This window comes from Ursus americanus, chromosome 14, assembly GCF_024610735.1.
Source record: "Ursus americanus isolate L20-20 chromosome 14, mUrsAme1.1.p, whole genome shotgun sequence".
In the NCBI taxonomy this organism is placed as follows: domain Eukaryota; kingdom Metazoa; phylum Chordata; class Mammalia; order Carnivora; family Ursidae; genus Ursus; species Ursus americanus.
The window spans coordinates 4951824-4979208 of record NC_142140.1 but is presented as its reverse complement, the minus strand read 5'-3'; the positions used below and the strand labels follow the sequence as shown (position 1 = coordinate 4979208).

General features: G+C 45.2%; 2 protein-coding genes and 1 long non-coding RNA gene across 6 annotated transcripts in view; 1 reads left to right on the top strand and 2 right to left on the bottom strand.

The window, feature by feature from the left end:
• The window catches only part of NR2C2 (nuclear receptor subfamily 2 group C member 2), a 100547-nt gene extending 97984 nt beyond the window's left edge, over positions 1 to 2563 (bottom strand). The window contains exon 1 of one of the 2 annotated variants that reach the window (XM_045812465.2): positions 2420 to 2563. The gene's annotated coding sequence lies outside the window, so the exon portion shown is untranslated. The remainder of the gene's footprint in view (positions 1 to 2419) is intronic. The other variant, XM_045812464.2, reaches the window with a different exon arrangement.
• Positions 2564 to 2752: 189 nt separating this feature from the next.
• LOC148108901 (uncharacterized) lies at positions 2753 to 13416 on the top strand. The gene is made up of 2 exons (XR_015726590.1): positions 2753 to 3993; positions 5297 to 13416. It is a non-coding gene; the product is annotated as an uncharacterized LOC148108901 (long non-coding RNA).
• Positions 13394 to 27385, bottom strand: part of FGD5 (FYVE, RhoGEF and PH domain containing 5) — a 120569-nt gene continuing 106577 nt past the window's right edge. For all 3 annotated transcript variants that reach the window (XM_045812477.2, XM_045812476.2, XM_045812479.2), the window contains exons 17-21: positions 26904 to 27033; positions 25997 to 26127; positions 19906 to 20034; positions 15124 to 15278; positions 13394 to 14755 (exon numbers count right to left, since the gene is read on the bottom strand). In XM_045812477.2, the coding sequence (XP_045668433.2) occupies positions 14719 to 14755; positions 15124 to 15278; positions 19906 to 20034; positions 25997 to 26127; positions 26904 to 27033 (582 nt within the window). In that variant the 3' untranslated portion in view covers positions 13394 to 14718. The remainder of the gene's footprint in view (positions 14756 to 15123; positions 15279 to 19905; positions 20035 to 25996; positions 26128 to 26903; positions 27034 to 27385) is intronic.

Genomic DNA, 27385 nt, shown 5'->3' with positions numbered 1-27385 from the left:
TATGTTCCATAGATGAGAGAAATCATATGATAGTTGTCTTTCTCTGCTTGACTTATTTCACTAAGCATTATCTCCTCCAGTGCCGTCCATGTTGTAGCAAATGTTGAGAACTCATTCTTTCTGATTGCTGAGTAATGTTCCATTGTATATATGGACCACAACTTCTTAATCCAGTCATCTGTTGCAGGGCATCTCGTAGAACGCCAGTGTTCTAATCCATTCTTTTGCCCCTATACCACACTGCCTAAAAATTTCACCGTATATATCACTTAACTAGTCCAATGTCTTTACCAGACAGCTAGTGCTTCATAATGACAACTCCAATTATGAGTACGTGTAAGGCAACTTTCTAAGCTCCTTATTTACATTAACTCATTTAATCCTCAATTCTAGAAAAAAAGGTTCTCTTATTGTCCAGATGAAAACACTGAGGCTCAAAAAAGTTAAGAAAATTATTCAAAGTCACACAGCTGGTAAATGTTGACATTGTTAACCACAACACCATTTAGCTTCTGCTCAAAACATTTTGTGTGTGTGTATATACATATGAGGGGGTGGAGAACAGAATTCACCTGTATAAAACCACATTCACATAATTGAGGACACCGATCAGTGTCTTAGTCACCTAGTGCCTGGGGTATTAGTGGGGCTTGGCAAATACTTTATGAACTGAAGGCGGATATAAGGGACTAACAAAAGACTTGAATCTAGAAGTAAAGTGATTTCTGAGGCTTTCCCCCTCAGTCACGTATCCATCAGCAATTCATCTGATAGCTGTATTTTCCTTGTCTCTCTACTTTCTTATCATTAAATTGAAGATTTATTCTCTGCTACCTTTGTCACCTTCACAGACTTTAGCCTGGAGGTAGAGTGGGATTATGGGAAAAGAACAATGAACTAGTTCCAACCACTCTCCAGCCACAACTGGCCTGTTCTCAATCACTCCAGACACTCTCCCTCCTAGGCCTTTACACTTGCTGTTCTCTCTCCAGAACACTATTCCTTCCTTGGGTTCGTTCCTCCGTTCAAACATCACCACCACATGGAGACCTTCCCCGAACATCCAATCTAAATTAGTCTCCTCAGGCCTTCTTTCATGAAACTGACCACTCTTTAATCATCTCTTTAATATCTATTCACCCCAACTCCCAATTCTAGGAGAGCAGAGGCTTTGTCTAGGTGGTTCTCTCGATGTATCCCCGTTACCCCCAACTAGGCAAATATGTATTTAATCAACGAACGGGAATTACCTCAGATTTACCTCTGTTTTGTCAAGCCTTCAATACCCTTAAGCTTTCCACTCCTGGTGGCTCTACACCCCATTTTCAACAAGAACACCATTTCTACATTACTTCGAGGTTCACAGAGTAGCCTGGACTCCATTTTCTGAGCAGAGCCCCTAAAACGATCTTGAGAAAGGAGGTCCGGCCTGGCAAGAACCACCACTCTCCCCATTTTACAGTCCAGGAAATTGAGCCTCGGAAGGGATTCGCCCGCAGCCATGCCGAAAACGGGCAGGAGCCCCAAAGGATGTCCAGGTTCCGAAAAGCCCTTCCCACGAGCAGGCGCCGTGGATTCAAGATGCTTCATCACCTTTATTACTATTGTTCTACCGTACTCATTCTGGACGCGTTCCAGGACAAGAGAAACCGCTCGGCCCCTCGCCGCGTCCCGGCGAGCCCCAGACTCTTAACCCCGGCCGCGCCCCCACGCGCCCCGCCCCCGGCCCCGCCCCCACCGCCCCGGCCTCACGCCGCGCCGCGGCCTCTGCTCCCGCCCCGCCAGGGCTCCCGCGCCCCGCGGGAACCGCCCCCTCCCGCCCAAGCCAATCAACAGAGCCTCGGGGGGCGGAGCCAGAGGGCCCAGTCCTCCTATCTGGGCACCAATTGGTCGGGTCGCCGTCGCTCACGAAGTCGCGCCCCGCACCCGCCTCCCTCCTTTTCCTCCACCCTCCCTTCAGAAAAAACGGCGGTTGGGCCGCGACTGTCTCCAACGGCGGGCGGGAAGCGGAGGGGCGAGGAGCCGGGGAACTAGGGAAGGAGGGACTGCAGGGAGGAGGAGGATGAAAGGGAGGAGGAGGGAAGCCCGGCCCAGCCGGAGCCATCTCCATCGAGAACAAAATGGCGGCGCTGGCGGAGGGCCAACTGTGAGGCGGGGCCGCGGCCATTCCCCCTCCGCCCCCACCCTCGCGCCGGCCGGGCCGGTCAGGGGGAGCCCGCTCGCTTCGCCCGGCCGCGGGCGGGGAGGGGAGGGGAGCGGCCCGGCCCACTATGCAAAGCGTCCGGCGCCGCCGCCGCCGCCCCGTGGCAAAGGTAAAAGGGTCGGGTTCAGCCGCCGTCGCGGCGGCTCCATGTCCGCGCGCCAGGCCCGCCCCCTCCGCCGCCGGCCCGAGCCCGCCCCGGCCCCTTTTCAATTTTACCTCAGGATTTGGCGCCAAAGCGGCCTCGAAGCAGGTCCCGTGTCTGCGGCGGGCGGCCCCCGACGCGGAGGGCAGGGCGCGGGGAGGCCGGGCTCCCGGCGTTGGCGGATGGCGGGAGCCCCGGGGCCGCGGGCTCGCGGGGCAGCAGGCGAGAGACAAGACGCCGAGGTGGGAGCGGGGGCGACGGGGGCGGGCCCGGGGGCGCCGCCGGGGTCGCGGGGAAGGGGGGGTTTGTTATTGTTTTTGTCAGTGAAAGGTCAGAGTTCGTGACCCCGGTGCCGCCGCCGCCGCCGCCCGCGCGCTGGTAGGAGGAGGGCGAATGTTCTTCTTCCTCTTCCCAGCGCCAGCCTCGCCGCGGCCGCGGGGGGCGGGCGAGCACGCGATTGGCTGAGGCGCGCGCGCGCACCGGAACGCCGCGGCCGGCGCTGGTCCATCCGGCCCCTCGGCGGCTCGCGGGCCCGGCGGCGAGCGGGCGGGAGCTGGTGTCTGCGCTGCAGGCCGGGGAGCCTCCGCCCCGGACTGGGCTGGCACAGCCGCTAGGCGAAAATGAAATTTCAATGGCGCGGACGCCTCTGTTTTCAGGGCAGAGGGCCGGTTGGTCGTCTTAAAAACCTGGGAACGCGGGGCACCGTTATTCGGGTGCAAGCCCGCGCCTCCTGGGGGACGGGGAGCTCCTCGAGGCTAGGTAGTTACTGTATTTTCCCTGTGATATTCTCCATCCCAGCCTCCCGCTGAGCGGAAGCCTCTGTGGTGATTGAAGAAGCAGTCTCACAGCAGAGAACCTGTAGGTTAAGTGGGTGGTTTATTGGTGGGTATTGAATTGTTTGTGCCCTACTCTTTACGGATGGTTTTTATTTAGGTGTTAAAGATCGCCAGCTTCTGGCAGTATTAGGTGAAGTATTGAAATCGTCCAGAACCTGTTATTTATGGTCTTTTAGTGAACACGTGATCCAAATCTTAAGTCCTTTCCTCTCTCCCAGCTATTTGGAACTGGCGAACAGTGTGATACGTGTGTGTAACACAACTGCAAAATTGCTTAAATATATAAAGAAAATTGCTTCTCTTGGTCTTAGGAATTTTGAGTTGTAGGTTTTCTTTAGATATTTTTCTCTTTTTAAGTCGTGGTTTTGACTTGCTTTGGGAGGTGTGGACCACTTATTTATCCTAGATGCCCTGAAATGTTTTGGCTAGACTCTCCTTGATCATCATGCTTTGTAGGATGAAGATTCTTTGCTAATTGATTTTTTTCTTGCATTTTTCTTGTTTGTTATGAATAAATACTGATCCCAAGATGGATGGGTTAACATTTTTTCTTAAACAATTGTGCTTTGATCAGGCTGACCCCAACTTCGAGTATTTTGTCTTGTATCTTACAGTATTTCTATATGATAGGAAATGCTTTAAACACACCATTTTTTTTTTCTTTTCCCATGTTCTCAACTCGAGAAGAAGTAAGTGGGGAAAAGAATTAAATTTGTAATGTCTTGGTGAATCACACAGATCCTGAAGCTGGAAGGGGCCCCAAGAAATGATATGGTCCAGTCCTCTTCTGCCAGGAAGATCTTACAGGAGAGGTGGGTGAGAATCAGAAAGGTCAAGTGATGTGCCTATGGTTACACAGTGTTTTCGTGGTAAATCCTTGTAAACATGGACAGTTTTACAGTTGTGCTCTTTTTTCAAAAATTAGTTTTTTAACGTTAAATAGTGCTTCCAGATATAGTGTAAAAATGTATACATCAGTGAGTTTTGGGTTTTTCTTTTTTGTAAACACATTATGATTGCACTAATTTTGAGGCAAATACTAAACAATCATTAATGTTTCTCTGATGTATCAGTTTGGCCTGTTGGTAATAGCATTCAGTAGTTCACTTAAAGGTTAGTTGTTCGATATTAAAAGTAGTGCAGAGAGGTACCTGGGTGGCTCAGTTGTTTAAGCCTCTACCTTCAGCTCAAGGGGTCCTGGGAATCCCTGCTCAGCGGGGAGTCTGCTTCTTCCTCTCCCTCTGCCCTCCCCCTCTTGTGTTCTCTCATGCTCTCTCTCAAATAAATAAAATCTTAAAAAAAAAAAAAAAAAAAGTAAGGTGGAAAGGGTTCATAATCTTGAGCAGTTTTTTTTCCCTTGAAAACAGAACACATACAGAGACAGATTGCAAACCATATCAGCAGGTAACAGGCCTCTGCAAGCTGAGATCAGTGCTGCCATAGTGCCATTTTTTTTTTTTTTTTTGCTCTGCTGTGTTTTTGCTAGAAGTCTTTTTAAAAAAAATTATTTATTTATCTATTTGTTTTAGAGAGTGCACATGCGAGGTGGGGGGTGCAGAGAGAGAGAGAATCTTAAGCAGGCTCCACTCTTCAGCGTGGAGCCCATCTCGGAGCTCAGTCCCACGACCCTGAGGTCATGACCTGAACCGAAATCAAGAGTCAGATGCTTAATGGACTGAGCTACCCAAGTTCCCCTCGCTAGAAGTCTTTTTAGTGAGAGTGTTTTAGTGGCTTTAATCACAAAAAATAATTCAAGTTGTATTATACTAGCTATACTTTTTTTTTTTTTTTGGACTGTTAATAAGTATCCACATTTGTATCAACAGTGCTTTTAACGTTGTTTTATCTGCCTTTAAATAAAGGGTTCTTGACTGGGGGGTATAGTAAAGAACTACCAGGCCCCAGTGGTTGTGAAGCAGTAAGCTTTGGGTGGGGCCTGGCATCCGCACTTCTGAGCATCACAGAGAATTCTGATGTACACTACCGCCTGAACCACTGATCTAATTCCAGAAATGCATGGCAAAAGACAAACAAGACAAAACATTTTGTTTTGCTTTTTGAAATGCAGTTGTTGTTTTTCCAAACTGACCATTACTGAAGATTATTCATTCACAGGGACGGGGACTTGAGAGGAGTGACAATGATCTACCTGGCGGTACCCAGCTGTTGTGTGTGCATGTTCTTGGCACCTAGCCAGACTGCGAGTTCTGTGTCAAAATGTGCCTTATCCCTCTCTATCTCAGCCCTTACCACGGTACCTAGTAAAGGTGGGTATTTACTGAATCAGTGCTTTCCCCAGCAACAGTATATGGTGAATAATATTCACATTATCCCACTTTTAAGATGAACGCAGTGAAAACAAAGTTTGATGACTTCCTTGAGCTGGGATGTGAGCATGGGGCTGTTCGCTCCTTGCACTGTGCTCTGTGGCTGAGACCTAGGTGTTCCTTTCTCTTCCCTCTCTGTTCTCTGGGCAGGTTGTTTTTTTTCATAACACTTAACTAGTCTGCTCATTCAGTCATTGAGTAACTTGTCTGTGAGCTCCTTGAGAGCAGGAAAAATATCATGTAGTTTCATCTGGTACATGGCACAGAGTAAACATGTTATTTGCCATCCAGGGTTATTTAAATAATGTCAATGAAAACCAAATTTTGGTTAAGTAATAGTTGTAGATGTGCTAAAATTTTGAAGTTACTATTATTAAGCAAAGTTTTTTTTTTTTAAACTTATAAAGATATTGCTTCTGTGGTAGCAGAAATGATGGTTTTCCTTATTTTTGTTGACTAGGAAGGCTTAATAATTACCTTCATAAGTATTTATGTATATCTTTGTATCTTTTCTGTAATAGTTTATGCTTTATTGCTATGTAATTTATGAAACTTCTGTATCACTTATATAATTATGACATGTTTATAAAATAAACTGTTAAACCTCATATAATTCTTTTCAGCCTTAATTTTTAAGAATGTGGAATCTAAACAGATGTAATCAGTGAGTACCAGATTGCATGTTCTTATACTCACATTATCCTGTTTAATCTTCATAATAACTTTGTGAAGTGGATGGTATTATCTTGTTTTTATAGCTGAAGAGACTGAGGCCTTAAACAGGGGAGCATGACTTCTCCAAAGTCACATGGCTGGCAGGTGGTGGAACATTTATTCATAGTTATTTCTGCTTATTTCTCCTCTTGAGGACTTTGAAAAGAAAACCCTCTTCCCACCTCTGTGGGGTCACAGTAGAAGGCTACTTGGAGAAGTCTCAGATTCTGTGTACTTGGCCCTTGCTTTTCCCAGGAAGAGAAAAGAGACAGAGCCTGTAGCCTGTGGTAGACTGGTTGGAATAGAACGCAGGGACACTGAGAGAGAGAGTTTCTAAGTCCCCTCAAGAATGCCTTTCTCTGGGAGTTTCTGACCTGAGGCTTCCTGGGCCTTGAAAAGGTATTATTTCAAAGTTGTATTTGGCTCAAGTATCTTGGAATACGTGGAAAATTAGATTATCTTCTCAGAAAATGTACCTGCCCTTGGTCCCTTGTTTTAGAATGCAGGTTGCCTAATTAGGAACTCTGTCTTGAGGTTGGGAGTCCACTAGCCCAGCGCCACCACAGTAATCACTCGGGCCTGCTGGCCTTTTACTCGCGAAGTCTAAATAGTGGCACTCCTTGAGTTTCTTAAAGAAGAGATTATTTCAGCCCCACAGCCTATTCACTACAAGCCAGGAAATGCACCTCAAAGCCAAAAGTCTCTTGGAAAAGCCTTTCCCTCCTGTGCTTTGCTTTGGGTCCTGTGCTTCACCTTGGGGAGAGCTAGGATGCTGCCCTGAGGCTTCTGGCCTTGGGGAGGCTTCTGGATATGTTGTCAGGACTGGGTCTACCCAACAAATCCTCTTGGTTCTGCCCTCACGTTTGGCCCCTCCTCCACTGTTCTCTAGTTTAGGTCTTCTCTCTGTCCTTCCAGCATGGTTCCTAACCTTTCAAACCAGTCTCTACCAGCTGCCCCCTCCCCACCCACCATCCTCCCCTTCTCCCTCCCACTGCCTCATTGTTCTGAAACAGCCATTTTTAGCTCTCTTCTGTTAATAAAATTCTTTAATGGCTCTGCATTGCTTAGGGCTGAAGTGAAAACTCAGATGCCTGAAGGGGGGAGAGTAGGGGTTGGGTCTGGCAAGTATTCTAAAGGAGGTCAGTAAGTTGAGATAAACACTATTAGTATGTTAAATGGTGATAGAGACACCTGGAGAGCTCACTAGACTTATAAAGGGCAGCCCCTCATCAGCATCTGGAATGCAGCCAGAAATCCAGATTTGTAAATGAAATCTCTTGACTTTGAAATGTTGGCAGTTTACAAGTGGTTTTTTTTAAAACTATGCAGGCCAAGCATCATCTCTTAAACACGTTCTGGGTCTCAGAACTAGTTTGGGACCTTTGACCAATCAGATAAAATCTAAACTGAGCCAGGGCCACTGAAAGTCCTTCACAGTGGGTCTTTTCAGCCCCTTCCAGATTAGAGCATCATTCAATGGTAGTAGTAAAATAAAAACACTTGAACTCTGAATTTTGATTCCTCCTATTGAACATACATTTTAATCTGTCTTGGAAAGGGAACTTGGCAGGCAGGAGATAGGAGCCCATGTCTGCAAGTTGTATGGGGGGGGGGGCGCGCACATGTGCACGCCTTGGAGGTAGAAGCATGTTCCTCTTGTAGTTCTCATTTTTCCAGAGCATAAATTTACTGTCTCCTGCCAGGATGGGGAAGGACAGTCAATTGTGCCTATAAAGTGGCATCAAGGGATCTGAGGGTCTCATAACTACGTAGTTTACAGCGACTCTCAGCTGATCCTCTTATTAGTCCTATTCTAGCCTTCCCAGACACCTGTACCTCCAAATCTCCAAGCCTCTTGAGAGCAAGGGCTGGTCCTTGTGTCTCACTGGAGTCCCTGCCAGTAGGCACTGTGGTATTAGTTTTCTGTGCTAAGTCAGCTGCCACTGTCCATGTGTGTATTCTCCAAAAATGAGTTGACCATTTTGATACCCTGTGCCTTTTCTTGCATTTTCTTTGTCCTTTAGGTTATATCTTTTTATTCATTTACTGTCCTTTTAGGTTTTGGAAAGGAGCCAAGAAATGCATGTTTCCTGGTTATCACTGCGAAACTAATCACATCCAAACTCAGCAGCTTAAAAAACACTTTTTAAAATTACCATCTTGCAGTTCTAGGGGGCTCAGATAGGAGGCTCTCTCTGGAGGTCTCTTGTGGTTTCAGTTAGAAAGTGGCCAGAGCTAGAGTCTTCCTTGTCTGTCTAGTGACTGATGCTGTTTGGCAGTGTGAATCCTGACATGTGACCTCTCCATGTGGCCTGGGCTTCCTCATAGCATGCTGGACACATTCCAGGAGGACGCAAGAGAACAAAGTGGCATTTTACATAAGCCGCTTCCTCTGCTACTGCTTGAGCCATCACACAGATCTGTCCAGGTTCGAGGGGAAGGGGATGCGTCCTCCACTGCTTGATGGACAGAGTATCCAAGTAAAACTGTCAGGAGGGTGTACAGGAGGGCGTCTATTGTGGCAGCCATCTCTGACACAGTAGACTCCATCTCACGTGTGTTCAATTTGTCTTCTTTAAATGGAAGATCCGAGTGGTCTTTCTAAAACATGTTTTGTTCCCTATTTTAAAGCATCTATAGGACCCCCCCCCCCAATCTCGTTGCCCCACATCCCCTAGAAACTATAGGATAAGGGCAGTGGCCCTGAATGACCTGGCCACAAACAGCCCTTCTTATCTCATCTGTTTTTGTGACTTCTTCCCTCCACTCTGGTAATTCTGAACTCCCCATTTCCTGAATATGCCACATGGTATCCTACTCTTTCTCACACCTTACTACTCCTGCTCTCTTCCTCCAGGGGCCTCTCCAACCCCTTTTCTGTGTAAGGCAAGCCGTCAGATGTCAAGTCACACCCTGACCCAGTGATTTCCTAATCTGCCTCAGGCACAATCCATTCACTGTTATCCATTTTCCCACAGCCCTTGCTCAAAGTCTACCACAGTGTACCTGACTTCTCCGGGGGTGAGCTCCTGGAAGTAAATAACCATGTCTCTAGTGCTCAGTACTGTGCCAAGTCTGCTGTCACTGTTAAAATAGCACCTGAGTGTTGCAGTGTTCCCAGCCACTTAGCGTTCTCCTAGACTTACGTGCACAACATTCAGCCCTCGCTCTCCCTCTTCTTCCAGCAGTCAACCGAAAATTTCTAGCACCAGGAAACACAACTCTGATCGTATTAACCTTTCTTTCCAGCTAATTAATCCCGGAAGGAAATAACATGTATTCTTGAGGCTCCAGGTTTGTTGAACAAATTTGATTTGTTCATAGATGTTTCAGTTATGACTTAGGTAATCATTTCTCTGTATTAGGAAAGTCAGTATCAGTCAACTGTGTATCAGAGTTTCAATCAGCGGAGTGAGTCAGTTTCCAGAATAACTGACAATTAATCCTCTTCCAACTGAGGATGGTGGCGGTGGCAGGGTACAGAGTAAACCCTGGATGTCTCAGCATGTTCCAGATTTGCCATTAATGGATTGTGGGGCTTTAGAGGAGATCCAACTCGTGAGTCTGTTGGCTCTGAGGTCAGTTGAGGCCCCACCACCTATGGGGGGTGGGGGGAGTGTGGAAGGAAGAACGTAGAAGCACTCTTCCAAGTAGTAAACTGAGGGGTTCATGAAGGCCGCTGAACCTCAAAGCTCAAAACTCTTGACCAAAGCCCTGAACTAAACACCTAAATTATGTAGACAAGAAACTTTGAATGTTTAATGCATGTTGTTAAATTATTTAAAGTTTTGAGATATGGTATTTAGCAAATGTATTTATTGTGACCCCCACCCACCCACCAAAAAGAGAGCTTGTCAAGGAACACTATGTTGTACCCTCTATTAGAAGTTTCATCCCTATAGCTTTCCTAAACAAAGAAGAAAAAGACTGTTCCCTTAAAAATTTTCACAAAGAAGGCTGAATAATGTCAAGGGACATATCTGGAAAAAGGAAAGCTTTCTAAGAAATGTTACTTAAAAGGCCATTTTTGGGGCGCCTGGGTGGTTCGGTTGGTTGAGTGTCCGACTCTTGATTTTAGGTTATGGTCTCAGGGTCATTGGATGACCACTGAGTTAGGCTCCATGCTCAGCAGGGATTCTGCCTGGAAGTCTCTCTCCCTCCCCCTCTGCCCCTCCTCCCGCTCAGGCACATGCTCCAATAAACCTAAAAAAATTAAGTAAATAAAAGGCCATTTTCTTCCCATCGTTTTTTTAGGAGGATGTTTCTGATCCTATATAGTAAGGGATGGACTCATAGGATAAGACAGATATCTTCATAATTGTAAAAATGGAAAATCTTTGTTGAGGAGGTGAAAGGTTGAGATTTAAGAGAAATTAGTTAAATTGCTACAGTGAAAACTAATGGTCATTTTCCACCCTGCCCCATAAAATAAGATTCAGGGTCACACTGTATGGTATTATAGCTGTATTTTAAAAAGAGCTGTCTAATTTTATGCCTATAATAACTTCCATAATTATACATGTTGGAATAATCAAGTCTCATGCTTTGGGGTATAGCCAATTATTGTAGTGATCAAGAGGTAATTTATTTTCTCATGTACATTGCTCACAGCGGGGCAGCTCCATTACACATTCATGAATTCAAGAGAATGAGGCCTGTTGTCATTCTGTTCTGTCAACGCAGGATGCCCTTTCCTGTACAGCATCACCAGATTTATCTGTGCAAGGAAGACACTGAGGCCACCTAGGGAAATTCCTCCATGGCCCTGCATAGCCCTTGCATTATGCTAATCCAAACCATAGTCTTCTTTCCAAAAGATGTGGTCCGAAGAGTGGTCTTAGTGGGTGGATCCTCAGCAGCTGTCCTCTCCTCAGCCCCCAGCTGACAGGTCTGTCCCTGTAAGTAGCTTAAGAAAGGGCAGGCATAAGTAAGTGTGGACCTGGAGCACCATGGAAGGCCTGCTGGGTGCTTCTAAGAAAAAGCTAACACAGGAAGATGAGTTGCCCTTCCCTGATGCCTGGGAACAGGGAAACTTATAGCCCAGCCACCTTGGCAGTCACTCATCAATCTCTGGAGAACCAGCCCTGGAATCAAGCTGACACCGGACAACAGATTAAAGAAGCCCGAAGAGCTTGGTTCTTCGGGATTCTGTTGAAGTCTGAAACTGCCCTGCTTTTGGACCTCCTCTTCTAAAGCTAATTTCCTGTTTAAACCAATTTAATGTTTCCTCTTACTTGCTGTTGAAAACAGACTTCTTAGCATGGACACCTCTGTCCTTTCAACTGACCATTCATGTGTGGAAGCCCCAAAACTCACAATTATAGAAGCCACAAAACACGGTGGAATCAATTAACAGAATATTCTAGCATGTTGTTGACTCCGCCTTGTAGCAGATCTTGGACTCTGGTTTAGTCCCCATTTAGGGCTTCAGTGTTCCGCGATGACATTTATACTGTCAAACAAAAGGCTGGGCTGATGAAGAAAAGACTCTGACCTCATTACCCTTCAGTGCTGGTTAGCAGGGCTGTCAGTGTCCTGGGCACTGGCCCGCATGGCATATGCCCAGGGATCTGCCCTCAGTCCACACCCACACATGGGACCAGGCTGCATCCAAGGGAGAATGTGTGGTCAGCTTGTCTGACCACAACAACTCAAAGCCTACTTTTGATATGTGCAAAAATTATTACCAGGAGCCAGGAACTCAACCAATGTCCCTGGACAACTTGTTTCTAGTGTGCTTTGTATTAGTAATCATGAACAGAATTCTTCCTACTTACTAAGACCAATCCAGGCTGGAAATACATTGTCTGCAGGTCAGGTGTGAAGCCACTAAGAAGTGCTTGCTTTCCGTGCAACTCCAGTTTCTTAAAATTTTACTGATTCTGAGAAACAGGCAGAGGCCAACCCTGCAAAGGTCTGTGTTTTCTTGACCCATATGTGAAGAGCTCAAGGAGAGGTCATTTAAACCAAAGGTGGGGGGAGACCTGAAGACCAAAGGAGCTCAGCCTGCCCCTGCCAGGCCCTCTTCAGGCCTAGTTTCTTTCTTGCCACTTCCATGGATAAGAAGGAAGTTCTTTTTTGCATATTGTCTTCGTCTTGTATTGTCACAGAGCAGGGCTCGTTACTTATTTTCACTTTGTACAATGCATGCCCTTCCCCATGGGGTTATGGTTTCCAGTCCCCTTTCTTGAATGTTTGGTTTGTGCTTTACCCCTGAACACTTTGGGAAGCTGGAATGTCTCCATGTGACTGGTGAAAACACCAAGGCTTGGAGCTACTGAAGTGAGTGACTTTGCCCAGGGCCTGCTGCTCTCATTTCTGGGCTACAATTTGGCACAGTAACTGCTTTCTCCCTAGAAACACAGCCTTTGCTGAAGGCACACAGCAGAGGGGCTGCTCTGTGCCCAGGGAGCAGGTAGGCAAAGCAGATACCAGAGGGTCTCGGGGAGCATGGTCGTGGCATCAAAGCTGGCCATTTCTCCAGCCCCTGGGTGCAGCGGAAAGGAGCACCCTTAGGCCAGGTGGGTGGCTTCACCTGAGTTATTCCAAGCAGGCCCCATGAACCTGTAAAATGGGCTGGATGAAGAGAAGGTCAGGGAAAGAACAGCAAGTGAAACCGGCTAGTAGAAACTGGCTGAAATTGAAGAACTGTGGGAAGGACAGGTAAGAATGAGTTACAGGTAAGCTGATGGGTCCCTGTCCAGTCACACAGGAACTGTGGAGTTCTTAGTGGCCTCTGCCACTTCCTTTTATAAAACCGATCTAGTAGGTTTTATCTATAACCCGGGTGGTTTTTATTAGGGTAACTACTCACTGAGAAATAAAAGCCCCATTACCTCTTCTTTTCAGAGCATCAGAAATAGGATGTCATATGGTACAAGAGGCCTTCAGATGACTTCCAGATGCGTAATTCTATCTGGATCCTAGAAACAATGGCCAGTTGCACAGAGCAGATTGGGGAAAATCCCACCACCTGGTGCCAAAGTCTTGCGGTGCATTTGGAAGGCTCAGAGGCTCTAGAAGGCTCACTTAAGTATGTCTGATGGTAAAAGTGGTTGCATTGGAATTGATCCCTCAAAAATCACTATAAATATCTGTCTGATCACTTAGTTTGAATCATTAATTAAATGTTTAATGCAAACATTTTAAAAGAAATTGCAAACTAGAAAAAAAAATTCCCCTGAAAATATTTAATGTAAATAACTCCTTGAGATGGTGCTTTTTACAAAAGGTTTGTCAGCAAATGCTGATTTGTTTAGGGGACAGGACATCAGGAAATGATACGATTGTTTTCTATTTCAATGACAGTAACAAGGAATCCCACCTGCCCCACCCGCACTCTGCTTTATATAGAAATCTGTCCCGCATGGTGAGCAGCGGCCATCAGCAGGTGGCTGAGCCCCCGGTGCCCAGAGAGTATCTTCAAGCCACTACTTCTGTGCTCCCTCGCTGTGTCCAGAGCCACTGGCCAAGACCACTAATTCACTTCCGACTGTATCTTTTCTCTCCTTGTATCTCTTTCAAGGCTTTGGTAGTACAGCCGAAGGATAACCACGTTGAAAACAAGCACCGGTTCTTTGACACAGAACACTGTCAGCTCATGCTGGGGAAACACAGGAAGGCACACAATAAATTAAAGCAGGCCCTATCTCTTCAGAGGGTTGGCGGTGACCTCCAGGGTGGGGGCTGGGTCTGCCAGCAGCCGAGCTTCCAGTACTGGTGTGTGAGGACCACCCTGGGAAGGAGGGCGTCCTTCCTTAGTTAAGTCATGTCAGTATACAGGTTTCATCATCGAGTGGAGGAAAACTTCCTTGCCTTCTTTATCCAGTGCAGTGCGGCCTCCGCAGTCAGGAGGACCCTCCCCTCCGAGCGCCACTCACTTGCCCACTCGGCAAGGCCTAGCCATGTTTGCACAAATCAATTGTACGTACACCCTTGTTGAGAACTGGCGGCAAATTAGTCCACAGGACTCCGTCTGCTCCTTACTTCAGTAAATCACTTGGAAAACATAAAACTGGAGGTTGTAGCTCAGTAAAACAATAAAGTGCTTTCGATGAGGGTAGCTGTTATTTACCAGTTGTTTCTTGTTTCACCTGAGGCACCGACATCAATGCTATGAAAGGTGATAATGTTTACCACTAGTAAAAATTGTAAAAGCTTGTTTCCACTAAAAAGCCTGCATTTCTAAAATGTACTTTTTTTCTATTGTTTCCATGTCTTCACGTTACTAAACGTGATCTCACTACTGGGTAAGGAAATAGTTTATGCTGGGGTAGGGTGGGGTCGGGTGGGTGGAAGACACAAGAACAGAAAAGGAGCGGTTCATAAATATTCCTTAAGGGTTCCACTTGTGATGATGAGAGAGGGGGTTATAGCAAAAAAGATGAGGCCCCATGCTGAATCCAGATGTGAGTCCCGATGAGTGGAGACACAGTGGCTTCTGGAAGGGTCCACATTCAACCTAAGACTATTCTGAGTCCACATGCTTGATAACTGCTATAACACACTTGCATCTTCCATGGCCTCGATCCACCTGTACAACAGAGGAGAAGGGACACGCAGGTGTCACAGCTCTGGGACTCTGGTCAGAGAACCTAGAAGTGACCAGAAGCCTGACATCGGGGACCATGTCATTTTCATATTTATTTCCCTAGCATTTAGCAAAAGGTCTGGCACACGGTGCAAAGGTTTTCTGAATGGAAGCATGCCTGTATGAATGAATCATGATAATCTTTAAAAAATCTTACAGCCAGGGAACAGGTGGTCCCACTGTTCTACTGTGGCCCAAAGGGATATGATGGCACAGGATGGCTGGAGCAGAGAGAAGCCAAAGCCCTGGGTAGCAACTTGTTTCCTTCTAGAGGGAGAGGCAAGGAGATACAGGCCTAGTTATTTGGGTACCTTTGAGCTGAATTGGTATCCTCTGCTTTGAAGGTATAAAATAGGGTTTTCTTGTGGTAGAGGTGAAAAATAGGTCCTATTTCACTGCTGCCCTCTTCCTTCTCTGGGGCAATGGTGAAACCGAGCAGGGGCATGCTCTCCATGGCCACTGTGTCCTGCAGAGGGCAAAGGGGAAAATGATATTAAACATGGCACTACACACAGTCAACTGCTCAGCATTTACTATTCCCTCTGATTTAAGATGCATGACGAGCCCTTCTGTGTGAGGCGGGCTTTGGCAAAAATGGAGTAACCACACACATACTCTTCGCCCTCTCTTCCCACATGGACCAGTCATGAGGACAGAAAGAAACTTAACATCTTGTCACAGCCTATTAGGGTCTAGGCATTTTCATCTTTATATTATCTTGTTGAATCTTCACAACAATCATAGAAGGTGTCACTCCTGTTCTAAGAAGACACTGAAGCTCAGAGAAAGTAAATAACTCCCTAAGATCGCACAGTTTAGTAGGGGGCAGAACCAGAATTTGGACTCATGACCACCTTCTAACACTGCATTCTTTCTTAGTTAGAGACTCTGTTTTCCAGAGTTACTCAGATAATATACCCTATATTTAGTCCCCCACACCCTCATCCACAACATCTCAATATGGAGCACTTAGGGTGTCTGTGCTATAAAGTTGCTAATAATGTGAGGAGACATACACAGAGAACATAAATGGATCTTAAAATCACAGTATTTAGTGGAAACAGATTTCTGTATATAAAGATATATTTACACATACATATTTATGTGAAAATACATGCTTATTAAAATACAACTTTATGAAACCACACATGCACAAAGAGATATAATTAGTAATTAGTTAAGATATAATTAGTTAAGAAGGCTGTGGGAGGAGAAGGAGGAGGAGTTGAGGTTGTATATAACATGCAATCAATTTTCAAAGACTGCTGGATCAGGAAAAGCATCTGACAAAACTCAGTATGGATTCATGATTAAAAAAAAAAACCCGCAGCAAACTAGAAGGGAACTTCCTTACTCTGAGGGCATCTATAAAATACCTACAGCTAACATCCTACTTAATAGTGAAATACTGAATGCTTTTCCTTTAAGATTGGGAACAAGGCAAGAGGGTGCTTGAGTTAAACTCAAAATTGTCCTAGTCATTGCATTAAGGCAAGAAGAAGAAAAACAAAGTTCAGAAAAAGAAGAAGTTAAACTATCTGTGCTTGCAAAGGACTTTTTGATTATAAAACAATTACTAGAACCAATAATCAATTTAGCAAGATTATGGGATAATAAATTTTTTAATATCTTTACAGCAAACAACCAGAAAATAAACCCCATTCAAAATAGTATGCAAAAAATAGAACAGGAATAAAGTTAACAGAAATGCAAGAACAGAAGTATGAGGCCTCTCTCCTAAAACTATAAAACATTAAAAGAAAAACTAAAGAACTAAATAAATGAAGATTTATGCCATATTCATAGATTTGAAGATTCAATATTGTTAAGATGCAATGCTCCCCGAATTCATTCAACAATCCCTGTTATAATCTCAGGCTTTTGGGTAGAAATTGACAAGTTTATATGGAAACACAAAAGACCTAGAATACCCCAAACGATCTTTAAAAAGAACAAAGTTGGAGGGGCACCTGGGTGGTTCAGTCGATTAAGCATCAGACTGGTGGCTTTGGCTCAGGTTATGATCTCATGGGTCATGGGATTGAGCCCTGTGTCAGTGGAAAGTCTGCTTGAGATTCTCTCCCTCTGACCCTCCCGCCACTCCTGCGTGCACACGCTCTCAAAGAAAAAAAGAAAGAGAAAGAAAGAAAGAAAGAAAGAAAGAAAGAAAGAAAGAAAGAAAGGAAGAAAAGATGTTGGAGGCTTACACAATCTGACTTCAAGATTTATTATAGAGTTCTAGTGATTAAGGCAGTAAGGTAGTGGCATAAGAATTGGTGAATATATCAGTGAAACAGAACACTCAGAGATAGCCCCAAATGTATTTAGTCATTTGATATTTAACAAAGGCACCAAAATAATCCTATAGGGAAAGGAAAGTCTTTTTTTTTTTTTAAACAAGTGGTGGTGGAATTACTGGATATCCATAAGGAAAAAAGTGAACCCCAACCTGTCTCACACCATACCCAAAATTAATTTCAGACCGATGTGAATATAAAAGCTAAAACATTCAAGTTTTCAGAAGCAAATACAGGGAACAACTTTGTGACTTGCAGTAGACAAGTTTCTTATGATATGAAAATCAACAGCCATAAAGGAAAACACTAATAAATAAGGTTTCATTTAGGTTAAAAACTTCTGTTCACCATAAGAACAGAACAAATTCATTTATTAAGAAAATGCACAGGCAAGCCACAGACAGGGAGAAAATATTCACAAACATTTATCTGACAACAGACTGGTATCCAAGATATGTAAAGAATTCCTGTAACTCAATAATAAGACAACTTACTTAAAAAATGTGCAAGAGATCTGAACAGACACTTCTCAAAGGGAAATACAGAAATAGCCAATAAGCACATCAAAAACATCATTAGTTAGAGACTCTGTAACTCATTAGTTACTAGGGAAATCTAAATTAAAACCACACTGAGCTACTAGTAAATTAATGACTGACAATACCAAATGTTAACTAAGATGGGAGCAACCATAACTCTCACACTTACATACACAGTGGAGGGGAGAATAAAATGGTAGACCACTTTGCAAACAGTCTGTAATTTCTGATAAACCAAACATATACCTTCCTATGATCTAGAAATTCCAATCCTAGGTGTCTACCCAAGTGAAATAAAAACCTATTTTCATGAAAAATCCCACATACAAAAGGTTAAAGGGGCTTTATTCATAATCACCAAAAATCAGAAACAACCCAAATGTCCTGCAACTGATGAATGGGATAAACACAGGTTGGTATGTTCACAACATGGAATACTACTCAGTCATGAAATGTAATGACCTACTGCCGTATTCAAAAACATGGATGACTCAAACACCTCATGCTGAGTGGAAGAAGTCACATTTATACGTGATTCTATTTACATGAAGATTCTAGAAGAGGTAAAACAAAACAAAACAAGGTAAAACTAATCCATGGTAGAAAAAATTCAGAACAGTGTGCTGCCTCCGGGGATAGAAATGAGGTGAACAACTGGGGTTCATGGTAGTACACAGTGAAAACTGGCTATCCATTTTATCAAATCTTTTTTCTTTGATGGAATTGGAAAGCTTAGTCCTATCACTGGCATGGTCTTACTAAGAAATTGTACTAGTTCTTTATGGAAAAAACTACTTTGGAAGCATACTTAAAATCCACCTTTTAAAATCAACTTAGGGTGTCGCTTCCAATGACAACCGTTGCTCAGGACCTAGAGAATGGACACTGCACTGAGGATGGGTTTTCCACTCTCAGACAGGATTTACCTCTTTGGTGGTTATTTAACTATCACCAGCCTTCGTTCACCTGTCTAAGCCAGAATTTCTTCCCAAAGACTGGTCCATGAAATGGGATAGTTCCATGAGATACTCCATGAGGAAGGGCCTGTGGTCAGGCCAGCTTGGCCAATCTCCTCAGATTTCCAGAGATCCTCAACACACCTGGGTACATTACAGAGTCTGAGAAGTACTCCCACTAACTGCCTACTCATGGTCCCCTCAGAACCCAGTGTTCACAGAACCCCTGTGAGCATCCCGTATAAGACCTACTTTGGAAGATGTTGCCCTGGGCTGCAGGTGGGCATTACATCACATTTCAGTTTGTTCTGGAAAGATCGAAATTCTCCTCAGGTTCTCTGTGGGCTATGTCAGCGAGGGCTCGGCTCACACAGCACCGGAGTCACTCAGCCCACTGTGGGTCCCCCTGTCTGTGTCCCTGCTGGCCTCTGGGATTCCCTGAGGAAAGGGCAGGCTGCAACCATCACAGCCGCAGGTCTGTGCCCCAAAAAAGAAAGTGTCTTGCACCTTCGCCAGCATCTGCAGTCAGGGTAGAAGGGCCAGCCCTGCGCTGATGTGAATATCCTCCTGGGGTAAAGCACATGCCCTCTGCATCTGGGCACTTGAATCCCGTTTTCAAGGTGGTTTTAGTCCATGGAAGCCACCAGATGGTGGGGCCTAGGCATGGAAATCTTTCAAACTATCCTCCGGGTTCAGCCTGGGTCAAGACCAGACAGCACCGTGCTAAATAACCACAGCCCACACCTGGCTACTCTGGAAGCAGGCTTGACGTCCAAGGCCCTTCTACATTTTATATGTAAAGGGAGGATGCTCTGTAAAAAGTATCAACTGCAGTTTTATTTAGTAGAAACATTACCATGAAACAATGTAGTTCCCTGATAAAAGAAATACACAGAGCAAAAGAGTGTGGTAGCTTCCTCCAAGCTGCTGAATTCTGTCCCAAACAACTGAGGTGGAGAGCAAAAAGCAGCCTGCTCTTATGGAGTGCCTGGCTGGTGCTAGACGCTGGGCCTGCAACCTTCAAACACTTGCACAGGTCTGCATGCTGTCCTTCCTTATCTCCACAAAGACATGGTAAATTCTTTCAACTTGGAACCCACACATGGTTGTATAGTCACAGCAGCATCAGCCCACGGTACTGCTCGACACAGACTTGAGTGACATGGGAACTGGAGCCAGCACCCAGCACACTGCCTCGCAGGTGATGGGGTGTTATGCAGACCCAGATGGACATTCTGAGACATGAGCTTAACCTGAGGGCCTTCCCAGGGGAGAGGAGAGAAAGCACGAACCACCACTACCTCACTGGCCATGTACGTGTAGAGCACTTTGCCTTTGATGACAAACCAGAGCTTCTTCCAGTGTCTCTTCCCTTTCTTGCACCGGCTGAGATAGCCACTGATGGCAGAGCCCTCTCCGGAGGCGGCCACCTGGCAGAAGAGAAGCAGGGCGGTCAGGGCACCAGGTGGTAGGCATGGTTCAGACAGGGCTAAAATGACATTGCGAGCCAGCTGGCAGAATGTTCATACTGCTTTGAAATCTGAAACTTGGATAAGGTCTCAGGATATGTCCAGCACCTCAAAAGCATCAAAACAGTACCAGGGATTAAGACAGGACTTACTGAGTGTACCCAGGAGACACAAGAGTCAAAAACCACCTTTAGGAGTGCTGCCCCGAGTGGTGTTTCACATTCTTGGCTCCCTCTCCCCAACCCCCAAGGCCCCATAATACGAAACTGCAGATATCTGGGAGAAAGGTTCTTCCTTCTAAAATTGATTCTTATAAGAGTTAATACCTATTCTTCTCAAACTATTGAAAAAAAATAGAAAAGGAAGGGAATATTCCAAATTCATTCTATGAAGCCACCATTACCCTGATACCAAAACCAGATAAAGAAACCACTGAAAAAGAGAACCACAGGCCAAATATCTCTGATGAACATAGATGCAAAAATCCTCAACAAAACACTGGTAAACCATATAAAACAATACATCAAAAAGTCATTCACCACAATCAAATGGGATTTATTCCTGCGATGCAAGGGTGGTTCAATATTTGCAAATCAATCAATGTGATACATCACATCAACAAAAGAAAGAATAAGAACCGTATGGTCATTTCAATAGATGCAGAAAAAGCATTTGACAAAGTACAATATCCATTCATGATAAAAACAGTCAATAAAGTAGGTTTAGAGGGAGCACACCTCAACATAATAAAGGCCATATATGAAAAATGCATAGCTAATATTATCCTAATTGCGGAAAAACTGAGAGCATAGCTAATATTATCCTGATTGCAGAAAAACTTAGAGCTCTACAGTCTGGAATCAGACAGGGATGTCCACTCTCGCCACTTTTATTCAACATAGTACTGGAAGTCCCGGCAACAGCAGTCAGACAATGAAAAGAAATAAGAGGCATCCAAATCGTGGCGCCTGGCTGCCTTAGTCAGTGGGGCATGCGACTCTTGACCTCGGGGTCATGAGTTTGAGCCCCATGTTGGGTGTAGAGATTACCTTAGAAAAAGGCATCTAAATTGGGAAGGAAGAACTAAAATTTTCACTATTTGCAAATGACATGCTACTATATACAGAAAACCTAAAAGACCACCAATAAACTGCTAGAATTGATAAATTAATTCAGTAAAGTCACAGGATACAAAATCAATGTACAGAAATCTGTTGCATTTCTATACACCAATAATGAAGCAGCAGGAGAAATTAAGGAATCAATCCCATTTACAACTGCACCAAAAACAATAAGATCCCTAGGAATAAACCAAACCAAAGAGGTGAAAGACCTATACTCTGAAAACTATAAAACACCGATGAAAGAAACTGAAGATGGCACGAAAAGATGGAAAACATCCCATGCTCATGGACTGGAAAAACAAGTACTGTTAAAATATTTATATTACCTAAAGCAACCAACATATTGAATGCAGTCCCTATTAAATACCACTAGCATTTTTCACAGAGCTAGAACAAAACAGTCCTAAAATTTGTGTGGAACCACAGAAGTCCCCAAGTAGCCAAAGCAACCTTGAAAAGCAAAAGCAAAGCTGGAGGCATCACAATTCTGGACGTCAAGTTATATAACAAAGCTGTAGTCATTAAAACAGTATGGTACTGGCACAAAACAGATACAGAGCTCAATGGAACAGAACAGAAAACCCAGAAATGGACCCACAACTATATGGTCAAGTAATCTTGGACAAAGCAGGAAAGAATATCCAATAGGAAAAGACTGTCTCTTCAACAAATGGTATTGGGAGAGATGGAAAACAACATGCAAAAGAATGAAACTGGACCACTTTCTTACACCATACAGAAAAATAAATTCAAAATGGATGAAAGACCTAAATGCGAGACCTGAAACCATAAAAATCCCAGAGGAGAACACAGGCAGTCGCCTCTCTGACATCAGCTGTAGCAACTTCTTTCTAGATACGTCTCCTGAGGCAAGGGAAACAAATGCAAAAAATAAACTACTGGGACTTCATCAAAATAAAAAGCTTCTGAACAGCAAAGGAAACAATCAACAAAACTAAAAAGCAACCTTTGGAATGAAAAAAACAATTGCCAATGACATATCTGATGAGCGGTTAGTATACAAAATACATAAAGCACTTATAAAACTCAACACCCAAAGCCCAAATCATCTAATTAAAAAGTGGGCAGAAAACTTGAACAGATATTTCTCCAAAGAAGACACGCAGATGGCCAACAGACACATGAACAGATGCTCAGCATCACTGATCATCAGGGAAATGAAAATCAAAACTACAATGAGATATTACCTCACACCTGTCAGAACGGCGAAAATCAACAACACAAGAAAAAATAGGTGTTGGTGAGGATGTGGAGAAAGGGGAACCCTTTTGTACTGTTGTTGGGAATGCAAACTGGTGCAGCCACTCTGGAGAACAGTATGGAGGTTTCCTCAAAAAGTTAAAATAACTATCTAGGGGCGCCTGGGTGGCACAGCGGTTGGGCGTCTGCCTTCGGCTCAGGGCGTGATCCCGGCGTTATGGGATCGAGCCCCACATCAGGCTCCTCCACTGGGAGCCTGCTTCTTCCTCTCCCACTCCCCCTGCTTGTGTTCCCTCTCTCGCTGGCTGTCTCTATCTCTGTCGAATAAATAAATAAAATCTTTAAAAAAAAAAAAGTTAAAATAACTATCTAGATCTAGCAATCACAATACTGGGTACTTACCCAAAGAATACTAAAACACTAATTCACAGGGATACACACACCCCAATGTTTATAGCAGCATTACCGACAACAGCCAAGATATGGAAGCAGCCCAGGTGTCCACCAATCGATGAATGGATATAGAAGTAGTAAATACATATGGTGGAATTTTACTCAGCCATGAAAAAGAATGAAATCTTGTCACTTGCAATGACATGGATGGAGCTGGAGAGAACTATGCTAAGTGAAATAAGTCGGTCAGAGAAAGAAAAACACCATATTATTTCACTCATACGTGGAGTTTAAGAAACAAAACAAATGAGCAAAGGGAAGAAAAAAAAGAGATGGAGCAAACCAAGAAACAGACTCTTAACTACAGAGAACACACCGATGGTTAGCAGAGGGGAGGGGTGGGGGGACGGGTGGAATAGGTGATGGGGATTAAGGAGGGCACTTGTTGCGATGAGCACCAGGTGGTGTATGGAAGTGCTGAATCACTCTATTGTACACCTGAAACTAATAAACACTGTTAACTAACTGGAATTTAAACAAAACCTTGAAAAATTAAAAAACCCACACATACACACTCAAAAAAATAAATTAGATTCTTACATTTTTAAAAAATTTTTTAAAGATCTTATTTATTTTGGAGAGAGAGAACATGCATAAACACAAGTTGGGGGGAGGGGCAGAGGGAGACAGAATCTCAAGCAGACTCTGCACTGAGTGTGGAGCCTGATGGGGGCTCAATGTGGGACTCGATCTCATGACCCTGAGATTGTGACCTGAGCCGAAACCACGAGTGAGACGCTCAGCTGACTGAGCTACCTAGGCGTCTCTGATTCTTACACTTTTAAGCTCATCTCTTGTAGTTAAGGACGGATCCTCTTTGTAATATTTACTTAAAAGGTTTTATAATCTTCTTCCTAATGGGGAGTTTTAATTTCCGTTGTTACTAGAAGTAGTATTTGTCTGTTGCACAGTTTTTATGTGGGGGTTCAGAACCCAACACATTTAGAGCAATACCAGTCTGTGGTTCCAGCCCAGGTTCTCCCAGTTATTTGATGGGCAATATGGGCAATTTACTTCTTCTAAGTCTTAGTTTCCCTACTAGCAAAATTGGAATTAAATGACATAAGACAGGTGCCTGACAGGTATGGTGCCTGACCCGCGGAACCGGTCATAAATTCTAATCTTACTATCAGAGCAAGAAGGCCAGGTTTGGAAATAATTTTATCTGACTTTCCCATTTTACAGATGGGGAAACTGAGGCCTGGAGGCATGGCGCTATCTACTGAAGGTCAAATCCCTACTTAGTTGGAGAGAGGGTAAGAACTTGGATCTCTCGGCAAATACTCCTAATGTCAATGAACTTCTTTGCAGGGAAAGGAGGCCACCACCAGCCTGGGATTTTTTTTTTAAAGATTTTATTTATTCATGAGAGAGAGCGAGAATGAGTGGGGGAAGGGGCAGAGGGAGAAGGAGAAGTAGATTCCCCACCGAGCAGGGACTGACGTGGGGCTTGATCCCAGGACCCCAAGACCATGACCTGAGCAGAAGGCAGACGCTCAACCGACTGAGCCACCCTGGTGCCCAGCCTGGGCTGTTTTAAGAAGTACCAGGAAAGGAGCCTGCCTCCGCCACAGGTTCCAGGACTCCCAGCACCAGACACTGGCTTTCTCTCCCTGCACTTGCCCTGCCAGGGCAGCTCGCAGAGTGAGAAAGGCAGAGTGGACAGAGTATGTTGGGGGAAACCAATTCTGACCTCCCTTTCTGGCAGATGCTGAGGGAGGCAGCATTTCTGCAGACTTCCTCATGGGGGAGCAGGGCTTACCGCTAAGGTGGAGCTCCTGGGGAAAGGAGACAGGGCAGTGGGTGACAGGGTGGGGCACATTTCTCCTGGGGCTGCTGCAAACCCACTAAGGGCAGTCTTTGCTGGCTAATAAAAAGGTTGTCACTTTGAGCAAGAATTACCAAAGGGCTAGCTAGGACACCAGCATCAGAGACAGCTGGATTCTAGAAGGCTAAGAGCAGCGGTTCTCAAACTCTGTGCCCATGGAACATTCAGGTTCTGTAAGCGACCACCCCAGCAAAAGTGAAAAGGTGCTCTTTTCTCCATTGGTGCGAAGGGACTAATTAAATAAATGGCGCTGCAACCATACAACGTAAAAAGCATGAGATTTGTGTGTCTGAGGAAATGTGGAAGGATAGCTAAGAGAAATTTCGTGTGAAAAGTGTACAGAAGAGTCAGCACAACTTGTTGTCTTTTCAGCACACACACACACACAAAAGGATCCATAAGAAACTTGATGGTGGCTACCTCTGGGGGTAGGTGGGGCTGGAGGAGTTTGGGGAGGGAGAGAAACTCATGTTTTATCAGTATTCTTTTGTGCTGTTTTGAAAAAAAATTTTTTTACCATATATCTGTTATTCCCAAGATTTTTAATATGCAACGGAATTAAGTGAATGAGAACTACACCCCTTTAAAGTTTCCATACGCTAACTCTCTTTTAAACCCTTGCCACCTGCTACTCAATAACGAATATTAATGCAAAAACTTGGAAACAGCTGGTCACACTTCTTTTGACAGCTTGTATATTCACGGGCACATATTTGTTTGTGGTTGTGACCAGAATACAGACATATCATCTGGCCCTCCTTCCAGGATGGACTTGAGTTTAAGCAATTCTGAGGCTTCCTGCAGACAGTCCTACACCCTCCAGGAGGCTCAGGACCTGAGGCCATTTGGGGCCCGCAGGCTGAGTGGACAGCGCAGCTCTGAGGGCCTGCTAAGGAGGGGTGAGCCAGGACCGTGGCTATTTCAGTCAGAAGAACCCCCGTGATCGCTGCACTACCCTTGGGGACCAGGTCTAGGCCATGGGACAGGAGAGAAAGTAAGGAGACAAAAAGAAAGACTTGGAGGGGAGAGAGGGATGGGAAAGACTTCTAACACCACCTACATTTCAGGTCCTGCCTTCTGCCACCAAGTAGGTATCGTATCAGTCATGCCCAAGAGACAGGCCCTTGTTAGTGGTGAGTCAGTCCTTGTCACTAGACTGTCTCCCACTGGGAATTCTCTTTGTCCTGAAGAGCTCAGCCAGGCTGGGGAGGGAGGGGTGGTCTGAGCCTGCCCACCATGGAGGACCATGAAACTTCTAAAACCCTTGCCTCCTACACAGGCAGTCCACCTGCCTTACCTCAGTCAGGGCTGAAGGGACTTTCTTCTGTTTCTTGAAGGTCGAGGGGTTGATGCTGTGGAAGACGGATGAGAAGGCACTGCTCGAGAAGCGGGGGGAGGACAGGGGGAAGCTCATGCTCACGGGCCGCTCTGTAACCAAGACAAGCCACAGGGGAAAGGAGGTGAGTGTCCACATGGACAGGCACGCGTCTTGCTTTGGAATGCCAATTCCTGTAAAATTAGAGCTCTGGGTCCTTCCCAAGATGGGAATCAGCCTCATGATGGGGATTAGGTGTGACCAGAAAGACAGGCACACTCCCTCTAGTGACACAAAGGCCACAGGGGCCAAGAAGGAAGGCTTTTCCTGGGTGCTGGCTATCCCTTCTTCACCTCAGGTGGCCCCAGGGAGGAGAAATCTTCGGTTTTAGACCCAGGATACACTTGTTGTCCCTCTGACCCAAGCAGCTTGTACCCTGAGCACAGTCTCTCAGGGACCAGCTTGGCTTCCTCAGGCTCCTTTATCACTCAAGGAGCCCTCAGCCCTCCCCTGATCCACAACTCCCCTGCTATCTGTCTCAAAATCCTTATCCTGTAAAGGTCCCACAGAAGTCTACAGAACATTTTCAAAAAGAGAGAGGGTCACTATGGCAAAGTAAACCTGAAGCACCATGCCTGCCGCCCCCTTCACAGAGAGGCACTGACCCAGCATTTCCCAAGCTTAGCTGCCCACAGGCCCTTCTTCTGGGATTGTCTATCCATTTCCCATGGAGCTAACATTTTGGGAAATGGTGCCCCAGATATGAGTTTAAACCCCTATTTCTTCCTCTAGGGCTGCTTTTGTTCTGAGCCTCCCCAGGAAAGTGATTCCAGGCACCAACCACAGGTCAGTGAAAAGCCACCCAGAAGAACAGTGGTCCCCAGGTTACCTCTCATCAGGCCTGGGACATCCCCGCCCCTCTTCTTCAGCTCCCCATAGCAGCCATCACAGACCTTGGCCATCCGGTCCTTGAGGTACTTCAGAGGGTATTTGTTTCTTGAACAGTTCCGGCACACAATCTGCAAGCCCAGTCGGGGACACACGTTGGAATGGCTGTCGTCCTCTGCATGTGCATGTACAGAGGGCCAGCACCCTCTCCCCTCTGCTGACTCACCCCCCACTTCTCCAAGGACTGTTCTGTGCCAAGTCCCCCTGCTTTTCTATCACGGAGACAGAGAATTTCTGTGCAAGTGTCTATCAGTTCTTCTGATGAGCCCTTAACCAGGACACGATACTTTTTCTCCAAAGGCAGTAACTGCATGTGCTATGATTTTCTTTTGGTTTGAGGCTATCAGTAAAATGGGGCTTGACAATCCCTACCTCACAGGGTTAGTGTGAAAACACCCTGCCCTGGGCCCAATAGCAACTGCT